This window comes from Trachypithecus francoisi, unplaced genomic scaffold (genome assembly GCF_009764315.1).
Source record: "Trachypithecus francoisi isolate TF-2019V2 unplaced genomic scaffold, Tfra_2.0 Lachesis_group1, whole genome shotgun sequence".
Classification (NCBI taxonomy): domain Eukaryota; kingdom Metazoa; phylum Chordata; class Mammalia; order Primates; family Cercopithecidae; genus Trachypithecus; species Trachypithecus francoisi.
Window position 1 is genome coordinate 169,785,602 of NW_022681454.1, and position 15,166 is coordinate 169,800,767.

The following is a 15,166-nucleotide window of genomic DNA, read 5'->3' on the forward strand; positions in this document are numbered from 1 at the left end:
TTTTTAAACTCTTAGTGATATCTGTAACTCAGATTTTTCTTAGGTGAGGAGGATTATTAACTGGCACATATGTACTAAAAACCCCTCACTTAAAAATGGCAGTCTCAATCCTACTGTCATTCTTATTATTTTAAAATAAATAAGCCTATCTTTGTTGTGCTTACATACTTCAAAGGATATCATTAAGTATATAAACAATCATTACTTTCTTCTATATTTTTAATGAATGCGGGAAAATAATATTTTTATGTATAAAAGATGAGAAAATTTTGCAAGCCTTTAAACACATAAATACAACAGAAGAGCAACCCAATTTCCGTGTGAAATCTAAATTGGATTCATTTGACCATCATTCTGTTATCTTCGATTCCTACAATGTCTATACCTTATGACCTATAACTGTTAATTTTTCATAGAATTATAAATGTCATTTGACTATGTCAGTCTGTATATATTGTGCCTTAATGTGGAAAACAAATTTTTAATTCATAAAAATATTTTTATTAGATTTCATATGCACGAAACCCAAGCAAATTTTATGAATTTATTTTACTATCTGAAAATGTTCATACTACCAATAATGTGGACAAATTACTCTGCAGGTTTAAATATGCCTTCCTAAAGGAAGAGTCTCATTAGACAGTGATTTTTAAAGCATTGGAAAAATATTTTGCCTGTAAAAGTTAGCAGTTATCAGGTGGTTCACAAAACTACAACATCAAAATAGTTACATCTTATGAAAATATATTATTTTTATGTCAATCAAGACAAATGAAATATATATGTATGTGTATATATATGTATATATGAAATATATGTGTGTGTGTGTGTGTATATTTCTATGAAATTGTCCAGATGTGTTCAGGAACAGGATTGCATTAAAGCAATGACTGTATTTTGTTGTCCTTATAACATTTATACTCTTTCGGTTTTAAGTCAAAAGGTATTCTGAATATAATAAAAGCCTCACAAATTATTTGTAAAATTTAGTGATTCATATTTAGTATATCAGTAATATAGAAGACACCTTTATAGTCAACTCTTAATAAATGTTTATTGTACCAAATCTTTGAGATATTTGTACCTAAATGAAATATGTACTTTCATGCTAAAATTATGTGTTATGACTGTGCTATAATTTGGCATGTCATTATCTAGATTTACGTGTATGTATGTATTTCAGGTCCTTTAAATTTTATTAAATATTACAGTTAAATCCTGATATGACATAGTTACCTGCTAAGATGAGTAGTTGTTTCTTTCCCCAAAACACCATTGAACGACGAGTGTTTCTCCATAAATGCTTGGATCAGAGTCATCAGAGGTGTGAAAGGGCTAAGCTGTCCAACTGAGTTGTTACCCTACTCAGTAACCTAGGAAAATCACTTCATTGAATTGGTCCAGAGGCTGATTCTTCACTTTAGAAACACTGACTACAATATACCCCACAATTAGTATAAAAAATGGAGAAAGTGCTTACTCATTAATACAAATGCTATGTCATAGTAGGTTCTATTCCCATAAGTATTCTTTCAATTGAAAAGTTTCTATTCCTATAGCAGCTGCTATAGTTCCTAGAAAATTTCATTGCTTCCTTCTGTCAAAGATTCTTCTGGAAGTAAATGGTCTTTCTAAGATATGCCTGTGGTGTTGACTTCTGTTGCACAATTCATCCTCAAGAAGCTCTTGAGGTTACGCACTTTGACCATCCTTAGTATCTTCGTTTACATAATCACGATATAATGAAGCCTACAGACTATTTCCTATTTTCCACAGTCTCTATAGGTTCCACAGGATTCTTGGGAACTTACCATAGTCGGGCCATGAGTGATGAGCTCTTTCAGGAGATTGAACACAGCGCCAAGAGGACAAAGAAACTTACTATTTGACTCTACCCAAAACTAATCCTCTTCTGTGGATCTTTTTCATGACTGGGCTTCAAAGACTTGTTTCTCAAACCTTTTTCAAAGGAACTATATAGGTTAAAAATTATTCTCATAATTTTGTACTTTAGATTGTCCCATGAGAATGCAAGAAAACAGATACATTACTTATAGCTGGCTAAGATATGCATTTGATCTAGATCTCTTACCTCAGATAAAACTGGATTTTGAGCACATTCCCAGTAAGTTACCTGTATCATCAGGGCTTTCTTAGTCTTCTTAAATATTATCTATCCAAAAATGCAAAATTTAACAAGGAAGTCTCTGGAGGTAGAATTGCTAATAAAACAGTCTGAAGTTTCAAAAAATGCAGAAAAACTGGTAAAGTTTAGCTGGAAATTGACATTAGTAATATTCATCTTGGAAGTCAAATGAGACTGTTAATGAGCTAGTATCAAAACATAAATAATACCAGTTGAAAATTTCATATAAAATATAAAATTACCATGAATATATAAAAGATTATTAGTTTTTCAGGACATCAGTCTGCTTTTATTTCCCTTCAGTTAGAATATGGGGCATAGCAGCAACCAGTGGGAACTTTTTAATTGAACTAAATGTATTGCTAAACACCAGAACCAAGTTCCAAGAAAAGGATGATTTTCTTTCCCCACAACTTGTTTTCAATAGAAGGGACACCTGTCTTTTTAATGGTTTGAGTTCAGGCTGTTCTTAGAGATGATCAAGGTGTTCTATGGGCCAAAGTATAATAATCATTCAGAATAAAATTTAATTAATGAATGTGATATGTAACTATATAATAGGCAAAGCAGTAACTTTTAATTTCTAATAAGGAAAACATTAAGAAGTAGATTCACCGTTCCTGCAAAATTATTAGAAAGGACTCTTACTCATCATGGTGAATTATGTTTATACCTTTAAAATTATTTTTGCTCCTTCCGTATTAATTTATTTAATTTTGTATTTTCAACAGTACCTGGCATAGGAGTTTAATAAACAAATTGAATGGAAAAGAAATGTTCTTTAACACAATTATGGACAAGACACCACTCTATTTATTATTGAAATACATTCAATACTGGGTGATTCTGTTTCTTTATTATGGCGAGAGATGATGGCATCATTTCTTCAAAGCCATTTGACAGGTGCTTTTCAAGGTTTCTTTTCCATGTTTCTGATAGGTTTCATAACAGAGTAATGAGAATGTTGTCCAGCTTGCTTCACATGTATTTCTCTATGTGAATTGCCACCATTACCTATATTTGCTGGGGCATTTAAATAAAATTAAAATCAATTCATGGTTACTAAATGTTTATACAAGCATCAACATGTCTAATATATCAAATATATGCAGAATGATTGGCAACAGGTCGAGCACAGTTAATCTAAATGCCTGGTAAACAAGAATATTTAAATCACACATTATAGTACTCATGGATAAAAAAAAGTCTGAATGTCAGCCACTTCCAAAAGTCATCAGCCTAAAAATCTCCAGGGCTTATTTTGGTGCATCTGATACTGAATATGACCCAACTATTCTTAGATATTGCTTCAGAAAGCAGCTGAGGCAACAGTAGCACAATTTTATACTTAGATTTGACAAACGTCCATGATTCATAATACAGTTTTTGGAACTCTGATTACACTGAGGCATTCCAGCTAGCCACCCAGACTCTTTAGGTCACTCAGTTCTAATGGGAGGGGCCAGTGGCAACTAAGACATCTATATTCCTTTGGCCCATAATTTTGCTAGATACTAAATTTAAGTAAACAAATAGAGGAACTTGAGTGTTATAAAAAGAAAAAAGCAAAGGTAATAACCTATATTATGATTAATTTTGGCCACCCAGTTTGATAATTAGAAGATTTTCAGATGAACAGCCTGTGATTTCAGTGTCATTATATGAAATCTTAGATGGTAACATAGAGTTAAGTTCCTACAGTCTAGTGTTTTTGCATCTCCTCCTTCCATTAACTATCAAACTGTGGTAGCTGACCTGAACTATTTACCCTCTTATCAGAAACTGAAAAGAAGTCCTTTGAACAAATTTAGAAAAAAAGATTTAACACTTAGTAGTTCTCATCTCAACCAAAGCTGAATCCACATCATTCATTCATTTACTGTGTGCCTAGATTAAGAGAATCCAAGTATATATCTGGATTGAGACAAGTAAAAAAAAATAAATGTATGTTCACCTTCCCATCCTGATCTACCTTGTCCAGTGAAGGCTTCCATAAAACCATCTCTTTTTCCAAAGAGAGCAAGACTATTGATGTGAAAGCGAATCATAAAAGAGCATCCAGAGAATCATAAAAAAGAGCAGTAGAGAATAAAATGGGAGGAGTTATTTATGGCAGCTTATACATTATTAAAATTGTAAAAGCAAAAATTCATTTTACTTGGAATCCTGATCTGAAGTAATGATAGCATGTAGTTTTTCTAAAAACTCGTATGTGAACCTTGAAGATTTTCAAAAAAGATAACAAAAATGAGAAATACTCTTTAGCAATTCAAATATCAGCAGGCATCAATTTCGGTCTCTAGTCTATTTGCATCTCTTTCTTACACAGGAAGGAAGCCGAGCTGTGACTCATTACTACTACTTTCTACCTTTCACTGCAGGTCCCAAAGCAGGTGGCCCTGCTCTTTCCCTGCCCCAGTGAAATTCAGTCAATCATAAGGGGAACGAGGCAAGCAAATTAAACACAAAAACAAAACTTACCTGCAGTTTCCTTTCCATACCTCCTGATCCCCTCCTCCCATGCTCACCCTACCACTGTGGCTTCACCTCCCTCCCTGCTGGAACTTTCACCACAAATGTCACCAACAGAAGAAGGTTAAGGCAGGCTGAAGGACGGGATATATTCCTGGAATCTAAAGGTGAAACTATGGATGCATTTTATTCATTGAAACATTTGTTTTGTTTTGTTTTGTTTTGTTTTGTTTTGTTTTGTTTTGTTTTGTTTTGTTTTGTTTTTTTGAGATGGAGTCTCGCTCTGTTGCCCAGGCTGGAGTGCAGTGGCGCGATCTCGGCTCACTGCAAGCTCCACGTCCCAGGTTCACGACATTCTCCTGCCTCAGCCTCCCAAATAACTGGGACTACAGGTGCCTGCCACCACGCCCGGCTAAATTTGTTTAATTTTTTTTTTTTTTTTTTTTTTAAGAGAGACGGGATTTCACTGTGTTAGCCAGGATAGTCTCGATCTTCTGACCTCATGATCCACCCACCTTGGCCTCCCAAAGTGCTGTGATTACAGGCGTGAGCCACCGTGCCTGGCCCATTGAAACATTGTTATCCACTTCCGTTGGATTCTATTATGCTTACTATGCCTCAGGTGGATGAAGAGTTAAAGGGATTTTGATGGGCTGGTCTGATGTTTGGACATTAAAAAGTGTGCTATGAGGAACACTAGTTATACAAGACCATTAAACAAAGCAAAACCAAATAGTGATGTGTGATCAAATAGAGTTTGGAAAACATTTCATTCTGCCTCTCTTCTCTTTAGTATTTACAATGCATATTAGCATATTAAAGGTTCTGAGAAATCATAAGGTTTTTTTTGTTTTTTTGTTTTTGTTTTTGTTTAAAAAAAGGAAAATTGGCAGGGCTCTCAAAGACTCTATGTAAACAAAGAACTTTTATCCCCGGTGAAATGCCTCAACAGGTCAGGAAACATAATCTGTAGCAGAGGTCCACACACATTTTCTGTAAAGGGCTGGAGAGTAAATATTTTAGGCTTTGTGGTAGGCTTGCCAGATAAAATATAGGACACCTAGTTAAATCTGAATTTCAGATAGTGAATAATTTTTAGTAAAAATATGTCCTAAATATGTCCTCAAAGGTATTTGTTGAGTTGTCCTGTGTTTTTATTTGCTAAATCTGGCAACTCAACTTTCTAGGCTAGACTCACTTTGGCAACTACTCAAACCAACTGTTGTAGTGTCAAAGCAGCCATAAGCAAGGCATAAACTGAGCAGGAGTGGCTTTGTTCCGTTATTTATGAGCACGGGAACTTGAATTTCATAGCATTTTTATGTGTCAGGAATTACTATTATTCTTTTGATTTTTTTTTTTTTTAAACCATTAAATCCAAGCAGTTTAGGAGGCCGAGGAGGGCGGATTGCCCGAGCTCAGAAGTTCGAGACCAGCCTGGGCAACAGGGTGAAACCCCATCTCTACTAAAATATAAAAAGTTAGCCAGGCATGGCAGCGTGCATTGTAGTCCCAGATACTCAGGAGGCTGAGTCAGGAGAAAAGTTTGAACCCAGGAGGTGGAAGTTGCAATGAGCCAAGATCGCACCACTGCACTCCAGCCTGGGTGACAGAGTGAGACTCCATCTCCAAAAAAAAAGTAAAAACTATTTTTAACTTGTGAACTATACAAAAATAGACAACAGGCTGAATTTGGACCGTGGGCTAGAGTTTGCTGTCCTATAAATGCTTTCTGAATTAACAGGGTTTAATCAAGTGACTTCTCGTAATACAACTGATTGAGAATTCTTAGTATGCAAGTATCTATATCTGTCTCAGGACTCATGGACTCATCTTCTGACTTCTAAAGAACTGAGCTTTCAAGTCTATGAGCCTGACGTTTTTTGGACTCACCTATTTAAGCATAAATCAGAACTCAAGTGGATCTGATTGTAGCAGGCTGGGGAGGGGGCAGCGACTTAGCGGACCACATGTTCCCTTCACTTACCATAAAGAACTGCATACCAATGTAATTGACAGTGTAGGACTGAAAGTTGACCTACACCAACATTTTAACTATTTAACCGTTTTTAAAAACTTTAATTGAAGAAAGTCAAGCAAAAAAAAAAAAAACAATCAATTTTAAGAAGCAAAGAGTTAAAACTTACGTAAAACAGGGGCAACTCTTCCTCTTGTAACTTTGGAATTATATCTGTGTCCAGAGGCTTGAGCAGGAAGGTGATTGAGAGTAACTTCTCCCACTGTTGGTTTCACATCAAACCATTCTATAAAATATGAACACACAAGTTATTTCTTAAAAAGTCATAATGGCCATTGTCAAAGTAAGATGCCATAATTTAAAAATTAAGTAAATTATTTAAATTTCTGTTTATCATATTCCTGAGTAGTGTGAATACATAGATTAATAATCCCTCCCCGCATTGCTCACAATATATTTAATACACAAAATAATTACTTTAAAGGTAATATGTTTATGTTCCTGTTAGTCTTTGGTAAGTTTCTATTCAATTATAAAGTATATACAAAAAGGTAAAGAAACAATAAGTGTAATTCACTCCCATGAACTTGTGGAGTGAATACACCTAGGGTACCATCATCCAGATCAAGAAATGATGTATTACCAGTACCCCAAAGCCCCCTCATGTCTTTCCAAGACAGTATTCTAAAAGGAAAGTGCTATCCTGACTTCTATCATCGTAGGTTAGTTTTATCTAGTTTTATATTTGATAAAATCATACAGTATCTTTCATTTTGCAAACATTTTATATGATAAAAATTGTGAATTAAAATTATTTCCATGTTTCCCATATTTCCTTTTAACTAATCCTGTAAGCTGAAATACTTGGTCAATTTCCTTGTGCTTCTAAAGATCACTTCCTCCTCTGCATCTGCAGCTCATCCTTCACTGAGGCTTGAAGAAGTTGCTAAGTTAATTGCTACTCACCAGTCATACTCTATCAACACTAAACACAACTCTGGTCAGTAACATTGCCAGAACTATAATTATCATAATTAATTACTTTGGCCACAAATGAGAAACGTTTAAAATCAGCAGTCTCAGGAATCAAGACTGGAGAAAGAGTACTGTTCAAGATTTGGAAAGGTTGAGATGATCTGTAGCTAAAGAACAAATGTGTTCAAAAGACAACAGAGATGCAGGTTAGTTTTTACAAATATAGACTTTTAAACAAAAGTCAATGATGTCTGATTTGTGGTGTTAAAATATAACTGGACAGAACTAAAATGCCAGACAACAAAAGAACTGAAAGGAGGTGAAGGGGTGGCAGGGAGCGATCAGTGTCATAGTGTTCTAAGGTCCTTGCAGTTTCAGGAAGAGAGTGAAGATATTAATTTTAGACTAAGATAAGTATGCATGCTAAAATGTATAGATTAGCACTAAAAAGAGCAGAGATTTAAAATGTTCAAAATTAGTGGGAAAAAAATCTTTGGAAAAAAATTTGGTCCAAAAAAGAAAAGATAGGTAAGATGAAGACAAGAAACAGAAAAAGAGAGAGAAAAAAAAAAAAAAAAACCTCAAAATAGTATGTTAGATATGAATACATATAACAATGGGCAGTATTAATAAATTCATAACAATAAAACATACTGTGAATGAAATGGAAACAACACTTCATAGAAGAACAAATTTTAAGACTTTACGAAGTATCAACACTAATTCTAAAGCAATAATAATTAAGACAAGATGCTGAAGTGACACACATGTAGACAAAGTTGAATAGAAGGCTCAGAAACAGACCCATACATACACGCCAACTGAAACACGAGAGAGCATTACGAATAAGTGAGGAAAGGACAGACTACTCAAAACGTGGGGCTGAGACGTTCGCTTCTTCATGTGGATTGCAGATGAAGTAACAGCTTACAAGTTTTCACTTTAATCAATTTAAACTTTAAAAGGTTTAAACCTTAAAAGGTTTCACTTTAATCAATTTAAACACATGAGGATATATTTATAATCTCATTATGGGAACAGTGTTAACTATGGAGCTTGTATTCGATTTTCATTCCTGCCATAACAAATTACCACAAATAGCATAACTTAAAACAGCCATTTTTATCTCACAGTACAGAAGTCTGGGTCCTCTATTTAGAGTCTCAGAGGCTGAAAGCAAGGCATTGGTAGGGCTGCATTCCTTTCTGGAAGTTCTGGGGATGAATCTTCTCCCAGGCTCACTCAGCTCGTTGGCAGAATGCAGTTGCTTATGTTTGCAGGACTGAGGCCCCTGTTTTTCGCCTGGCTCTCAGCCCAAGGTAATTCTTTCCTCCTGGAAGCTGCACCACATAGCTTCTCATGCTTTCCATGTTGTCTCTTGCAGCAATAGCAGACTGAGACCCTCTCACGCTCCAGATATCTTACTTCTCCTTCTGCTACATGTGTCTGATTCCAGTTGAAGAAAGATCTCTGCTTCTAAGGGTTTATGTGATTAGATCAGGTCTGCCTGAATAAGCCAGCATACACACCCTATCTTGGGGTCCATAACTGTAATTACATCTGCAAAGTCTCTTTTGCCATGTAAAGTATCATATTCACAGGTTTCAGGGATTAGGACATGGATAGCAGGGGGGCTTATTCTGCCTACTACAGAGTATCATAAAATCAACTAAACTTAAAAATATATATGAATGAAATAAAAAATAACATATAAATATTATGTATAGGTAAATGAAGTAAAGAATAATATATAAATAGTAAGTATAGTTTGGTGAGGTTTTTTTTTGTTTTGTTTTTTGTTTTTGTTTTTGAGACGGAGTCTCGCTGTGTCGCCCAGGCTGGAGTGCAGTGGCACATTCCCGGCTCACTGCAATCTCTGCCTCCTGGGTTCAAGCCATTCTCCTGCCTCAGCCTCCCCAGTAGCTGGGATTATAGGCGCCCGCCACCACACCTAGCTAATTTTTGTATTTTTATTAGAGATAGGATTTCACCATGTTGGTCTGGCTGGTCGCAAATTTTTGACCTCATGATCCGCCTGCCTTAGCCTCCTGAAGTGCTGGGATTACAGGTGTGAGCCACTGCGCCGGGCCTAGATTTTTAAATCAAGGAAATTACAAACAAAGGCAGCAGGATGGTAGTTACCCTTGGAAGGGAATGTGGAGAATGCAGTCCGAGGACACAAAGGGGAAGGTAAAGGCATTAGTAACGTTCTATTTTTTTAACCTGCGTAGGGATATACAAATGTGTTTTCATCGCTAGTCATCTTCTTTAAATTGTACATATACATTATGTGCTTGCATGTGTGATAAATATCACAGCGAAATGTTAATGTTTAAAAACATGCAAAATGTTTCAAGATAAAATTCTCCTCATTAATAACCTGAATTATTTCTTTACTCATGAATTCATGAGTAAAGCCAGAGATGAGAAAAATCAAGGAAGAGAAAACAAAATATAAGACATGGAAGAATGGACAGAGTAAGGAAGGACCAAACCTAAAATATCCATCTCACAATTTTAGGAGATGTTAAAATTGGTGCTTTCCTCTCTTGCTAGAAACCAGAGAGAAAATGGTTTTCGTCAGAAAAAGTTCACAGGTGAGAGAAATCCTAATGACCTACATCTGCCTCTTTTCCTGAATGGGTGCCACAGAAATGATGTGCTCTCTATAGATGTCTGGAATCAAGTGAAATAAGATTTCAATACATGAGTGGTATCCTGAGTAACTGCTAGAAAAACAAACAAACAAATACAGAGCGAAAGTTCAATTACTCTGCCACCTGCCAGTGATTCTGGCAAATGCAGATGGCAAATGCTTTGTTTGGGTACTTAGAGAATGATTTCAGTGGTATCTCTGGAAAGTTGCCATGATAGTCCCAATCTGCTCTACCATCTACATCTGAACAAGCCTACTATGGAAAGGATAACATTGTCCACACTGTAGACAGCATCCACAGTGAATCATGGTAATCCAGGCTTTCCCAAGGGATGAGTGTCCTGTTTAACTTTTAAACTCCTTAGTTACTTGATATGTGAACTTATTTCTTGTGAAAGTTTACATGAATCTTTCATAAACATACATTTTTCTAAAAGAAGTGTCTGTATACTATGTTAACCTACGCCTTCATCAAAAATTTGATTTATAAACCACTCCAATGCTAATAAATCATTTCACTGCTAGCCTTAAAGAAGTAATTACCCTTTAAACCAGTTACAGAAGATGGCAAAATGGGCCAGTGCAGACATTTCTTTCATCTGTGCTCAAGAATAGCCTGACAGAGCTTGGAAGAACTCAGCCCTTTCCAAGGAAAACTTACCTGGATTCAATTTTCTGCCTAATTTTCTTTGCAACATATGTAAAAGGATGAGGAACTCTGCTTTCAGTTCATTGTTCAGCATGTTGGGATTGCTTAGTAATTCTGATAACCTAATGTTATCTTTAATAGACTTTGAAGCTGTAGACCTGGAAACCAGGGGTAAATGCATCTGGTAACTATAGTCCGTGAAATTCACAAAGTCATCCTGGATACTTTTAATTCTGGAAATAAAAAAGAAAATACTGTTGACAAGCAACATTTTAGTAATGAGATTTATATTATCAAAAGTTTCACATTAAATTGCATTACTAGGAAATTACAAAGAACTTACTCTCGATGTGTTAATAAAGTGTAAACCTCTTCTATCAATATTTCAGGCACTCCAGCTTTACAATGAATTGCTCCATGGATTAGTTCTTTAGGTAATTTAAATTTTTTTCTTGCCAGGAACTTTAATAGTAGAAAGAAAATGTTTTTATCATAAGAAATTCTATAAAAGTCTCCAAGTACCATGAATTCACTTTAATCACCCTTTTATTTACCTATCAAGTCATTTTTTGTGTTTAACGCATTAGTTATTAAAAGATAATATTCAGCAGGGAAACCAATCAGTATTTATCATGCTAATGGAAATCATTATGCTCAGTTTCATAGGTGACTCATGACATAAACAGTTGGAATTTAATAAACTTTGTGATACACAGGAACAAGCTGCCAATTCAGTATCACACAGTCACACACACACACCTGTAGAGATCCAGGAAATTAGGATGGCACACTTTAAAACAAACATCTTAACAGTTAAAAGTGTAAATGATTGCTAACATACCTTCTCCAACTGTGCCCAGTTATCCAACTTGACTTTTAAAGAGGTCCCATTTTCAAAGGATGATAATTCAAGTTCCCAGGGGAAATATATACTGAATATTTCTGCAATTAGGAAGCCATTTGAAAAATCTCTGATCCATGGCAATTAGGAAATGAAATAAAATGTAGTTAATTATGCAGTTTGTATTATAATTAACACTAGCCTAATATTCCATACTAAAAGTATCTTGTTGAATGAGTGTTGTTGGATCATTGCTCTAAGGAGAACCTACTGTGGAATTTCGCTAAGATTATGTACATTTCAAAGGCTTTGGTGTTCTTTTGATGAACCCAACCTGTTGATTTGTATTGAATCCGCATTTCAACAAGATTCCCAGGTGATTCATATGCACTTTAAAGTTTCAGAGGCATCTTTGTAAGAAATGCTGAAGACAAATTAGTAAACTAGTCCCCCCGCTTATCTGCAGTTTTGCTTTCTGCAGTTTCAGTTACCTTGGGTCAACCACAGTCGGAAAATATTAAACGGAAAATTCAAGAAATAATGTGTAACTTTTAAATTGTACTCTGTTCTGGGAGTGTGATGAAATCTCCCTGCCTGCTCTGTGTTGCCTAGGATGTGACTCCTCCCTTTGTCCAGAGTCTCCACGTTGTAGACATCAGTCACCTTTTAGTTATCAGGTCAACTGTACAGTGTGATGTGCTTGTGTGCAAGTCACTCTAATTTTGTTTCATAATGACCCCAAAGTGCAAGAGTAGTGATGCTGGTGAATCAGATATGCCACAGAGAAACCATAAAATTCTTCCTTTAGGTGAAAAGATGAAAGTTCTTGACTTAATAGAAAGTTGTAAGAATGGTTAGAATGGTAGGAATGAATCTTATATTCCCGAAATATGAAGAAAAAGAAACTCTTGATAGTTTCACCATCACACCTCAAACTGAAAAGCTTTCAGCCACAGTGTGTGATAAGTGCTTAGTTAAGATTTTTAAAAAGGCATTAAATTTGTGGATGGAAGATATACACAGAAATGTGTTCTGACAGAGGGTTCTGTAGTATCCACAGTTCCAGGCATCCACTGTCGATCTTGGAACCTATGCCTCTCTGATAAGGAGAGACTAAACCAGAGTCCTGCAAAAGATTCATTGCCTTAATTTTTATAGAATTTAGTTTGGATTCCCAGAGCAAATATTAACTGCCACTTACGTACAAAGTGCCTACAATTAAGCAGCAACTTTAAAAACTTGTCGATAACTCTCAAACTAGATGCCATCTCTGACAGAGGGTAAACTGATCCTTACCAGTATATATATATATATATGTATATGTATATTTATATTTTGTATAAACACATACAAAAAATACATTTATACATATATGTATAAATATATATGTATATTTATATATATATACATATATATATTTTTTTTTTGAGACAGAGTCTTACCCTGCCACCGAGGCTGGAGTGCAGCGGCGTAATCTCAGTTCACTGCAACCTCTGCCTCCTGGGTTCAAGAACTCTCCTGCCTGCAGCCTCCCCAGTAGCTGGGATTACAGGCACCCACCACCATGCCCGGCTAATTTTTGTATTTTTAGTAGAGATCGGGTTTCAGCATGTTGGCCAGGCTGTTATCGAACTCCTGACCTCGGGTGATCTGCCTCCCTCGGCTCCCAAAGTGTGGGATTACAGTCATGAGGAACTGTGCCTGGCCATCCTTACCAGTATTAATGCCCAATGTCACTAAAGAAAAAGCTTTGACTATTTTTATATTTTTTGTAGTCACCAAAGCATTCTATATTGTCTACAATTTAATGATTGCTTGATTGAGTAAACAAAATGTTTCTTGATATTTTGTTAAAGCCTTGCTCCCTAATAGTATTTTCGTGTGTATGCGTGGGTGAGGGGTCTTGATTCGAAACATAAGCCAGGGCCGGGCGCGGTGGCTCAAGCCTGTAATCCCAGCACTTTGGGCGGCCGAGACGGGCGGATCACGAGGTCAGGAGATCGAGACCATCCTGGCTAACACGGTGAAACCCCGTCTCTACTAAAAAATACAAAAACCTAGCCGGGTGAGGTGGCGGGCACCTGTAGTCCCAGCTACTCGGGAGGCTGAGGCAAGAGAATGGCGTGAACCCGGGAGGCGGAGCTTGCAGTGAGCTGAGATCCGGCCACAGCACTCCAGCCTGGGCGACAGAGCCAGACTCCGTCTCAAAAAAAAAAAAAGAAACATAAGCCAGGCCAGGGTAGGCAATCTGAGGTCTGGCAGGCGGCGGAAAGCAGGTGGGGCGCCCACCGAAGAGGCCTAGGCCTGGTTTACTCAAGCACCTGTTGATGTTCCTGGGGAAGAAGCTGAGATCCAGACCCTGAAGCCAACGCAGAACGGAACGAGACAGGTGGGAGGTCTTCGGGGCATGCGGATAGACCAGACACTTCTTAGGCCTCCCTCGGATGGGAGCTGCTAGCTGTGGCGAAAGTGACGGTGACTTGGCTAGGGCTGCCGCCGTCGGTGTCAAATACCCTTTTCCCCGGCCGGCGGCAGCCATAGCGCTTTCTGGGTTGCTACGGCAACAGCAGAAGGCAGGGCGGGGCCTTAGAGCTGGCTGGGCGGCCTCGTGGGGTGCGGCGGAGTCTTATGGGTCGGGACATCAGCGCCTGCGCAAGCGCTGCCGCAGCCGCCCGTGCTGCCGCTTTACTCCGACTTTGGAGCGCGGAGCAGGGTACTGAGGGATGCAAAGCTGTGGGCCCAGTGGTGTGGCCGCGGTCTGGGGAGTGTAAACCTTAGGCAGAACTTTCAATCTCAGATTTAGTTGGCCTCACTGTTAACCTATTTAGAGTTTTTTTTTTTTTTCCCTTCTGTCATTGTTCATAAGTTTTATATTTTAACTATTGTTGGTTTCTGCCCAGCCAAAGGCCTGTGTTCAGTCCTCTAGTTAGAGGAGTGGTGTGAGAAGACTCCAGAGGCCAAGATAGTTTTTGTTTGGGAATTGGAAGAGATGGGGGAAAAAAATCTTTAAAGTGGAAATGAATGCCCACAAAATTTGGCATAACTATTTCCTTAATTATTGCACTATTTGTCAACATTAATATTTGAAAACGATGTGTAGGTTAGATTTTCACACTTAATTAAAACGTCCTAGTAGGCATAATCCCTTCATTAATTCAACAGATGTGTACTGAATCCGTATTATGTGCCAGGCACTCATCTAGTCACTTGGGCTCTATCTGAACACAAAACACCTGCAGAGTTGGCACAGGCAATTATAAATATGTAAGCATAATTATTAAAATCCATTAAAGATTTTTACAGCCAAATTTTTTTTTTTTTTTTTTTTTTTGCTTAGCAGGGCACAGTGGCTCATGCCTGTAATCCTAGCACTTTGGGTGGTGGAGGCGGGAGGATCATTTGAGCTCAGGAGTTCAAGACCACCCTGGGCAATACAAGGTGGAGAGACT

At 37.2% G+C, this 15,166-nt stretch overlaps 1 protein-coding gene across 3 annotated transcripts; it reads right to left on the minus strand.

Moving 5' to 3' along the window:
• Positions 1-2,938: 2,938 nt before the first annotated feature.
• On the minus strand, positions 2,939-14,365 carry SPATA4 (spermatogenesis associated 4). Of its 3 annotated transcripts, none has more exons than XM_033215737.1 (6): positions 14,039-14,365; positions 11,718-11,847; positions 11,220-11,338; positions 10,889-11,109; positions 6,766-6,882; positions 2,939-3,169 (listed from the first exon to the last, which is right to left on the minus strand). In XM_033215737.1, exons 1-6 carry the CDS (start codon positions 14,254-14,256, stop codon positions 3,057-3,059), a joined length of 918 nt encoding a protein of 305 aa, XP_033071628.1. In that variant the 5' UTR covers positions 14,257-14,365; the 3' UTR covers positions 2,939-3,056. The 3 variants fall into 3 exon arrangements, with proteins under 3 accessions (XP_033071628.1, XP_033071629.1, XP_033071630.1); XM_033215738.1 differs by having other exon boundaries at positions 11,718-11,818; positions 14,031-14,344; XM_033215739.1 differs by having other exon boundaries at positions 11,718-11,818; positions 14,039-14,242.
• Between the last annotated feature and the right edge of the window lie 801 nt (positions 14,366-15,166).

What these genes read in the sequence shown, in the direction of transcription:
- SPATA4 (XM_033215737.1), bottom strand. Translation starts at nt 14,256, where the DNA reads ATGGCTGCCGCCGGCCGGGGAAAAGGGTATTTGACACCGACGGCGGCA. An exon ending in ACTGGGCACAGTTGGAGAAG is followed by an intron (nt 11,339 to 11,717) that starts GTATGTTAGCAA and finishes CTACTATTAAAG; the next exon opens with TTCCTGGCAAGAAAAAAATT. An exon ending in AGGCAGAAAATTGAATCCAG is followed by an intron (nt 6,883 to 10,888) that starts GTAAGTTTTCCT and finishes CATATTTTATAG; the next exon opens with AATGGTTTGATGTGAAACCA.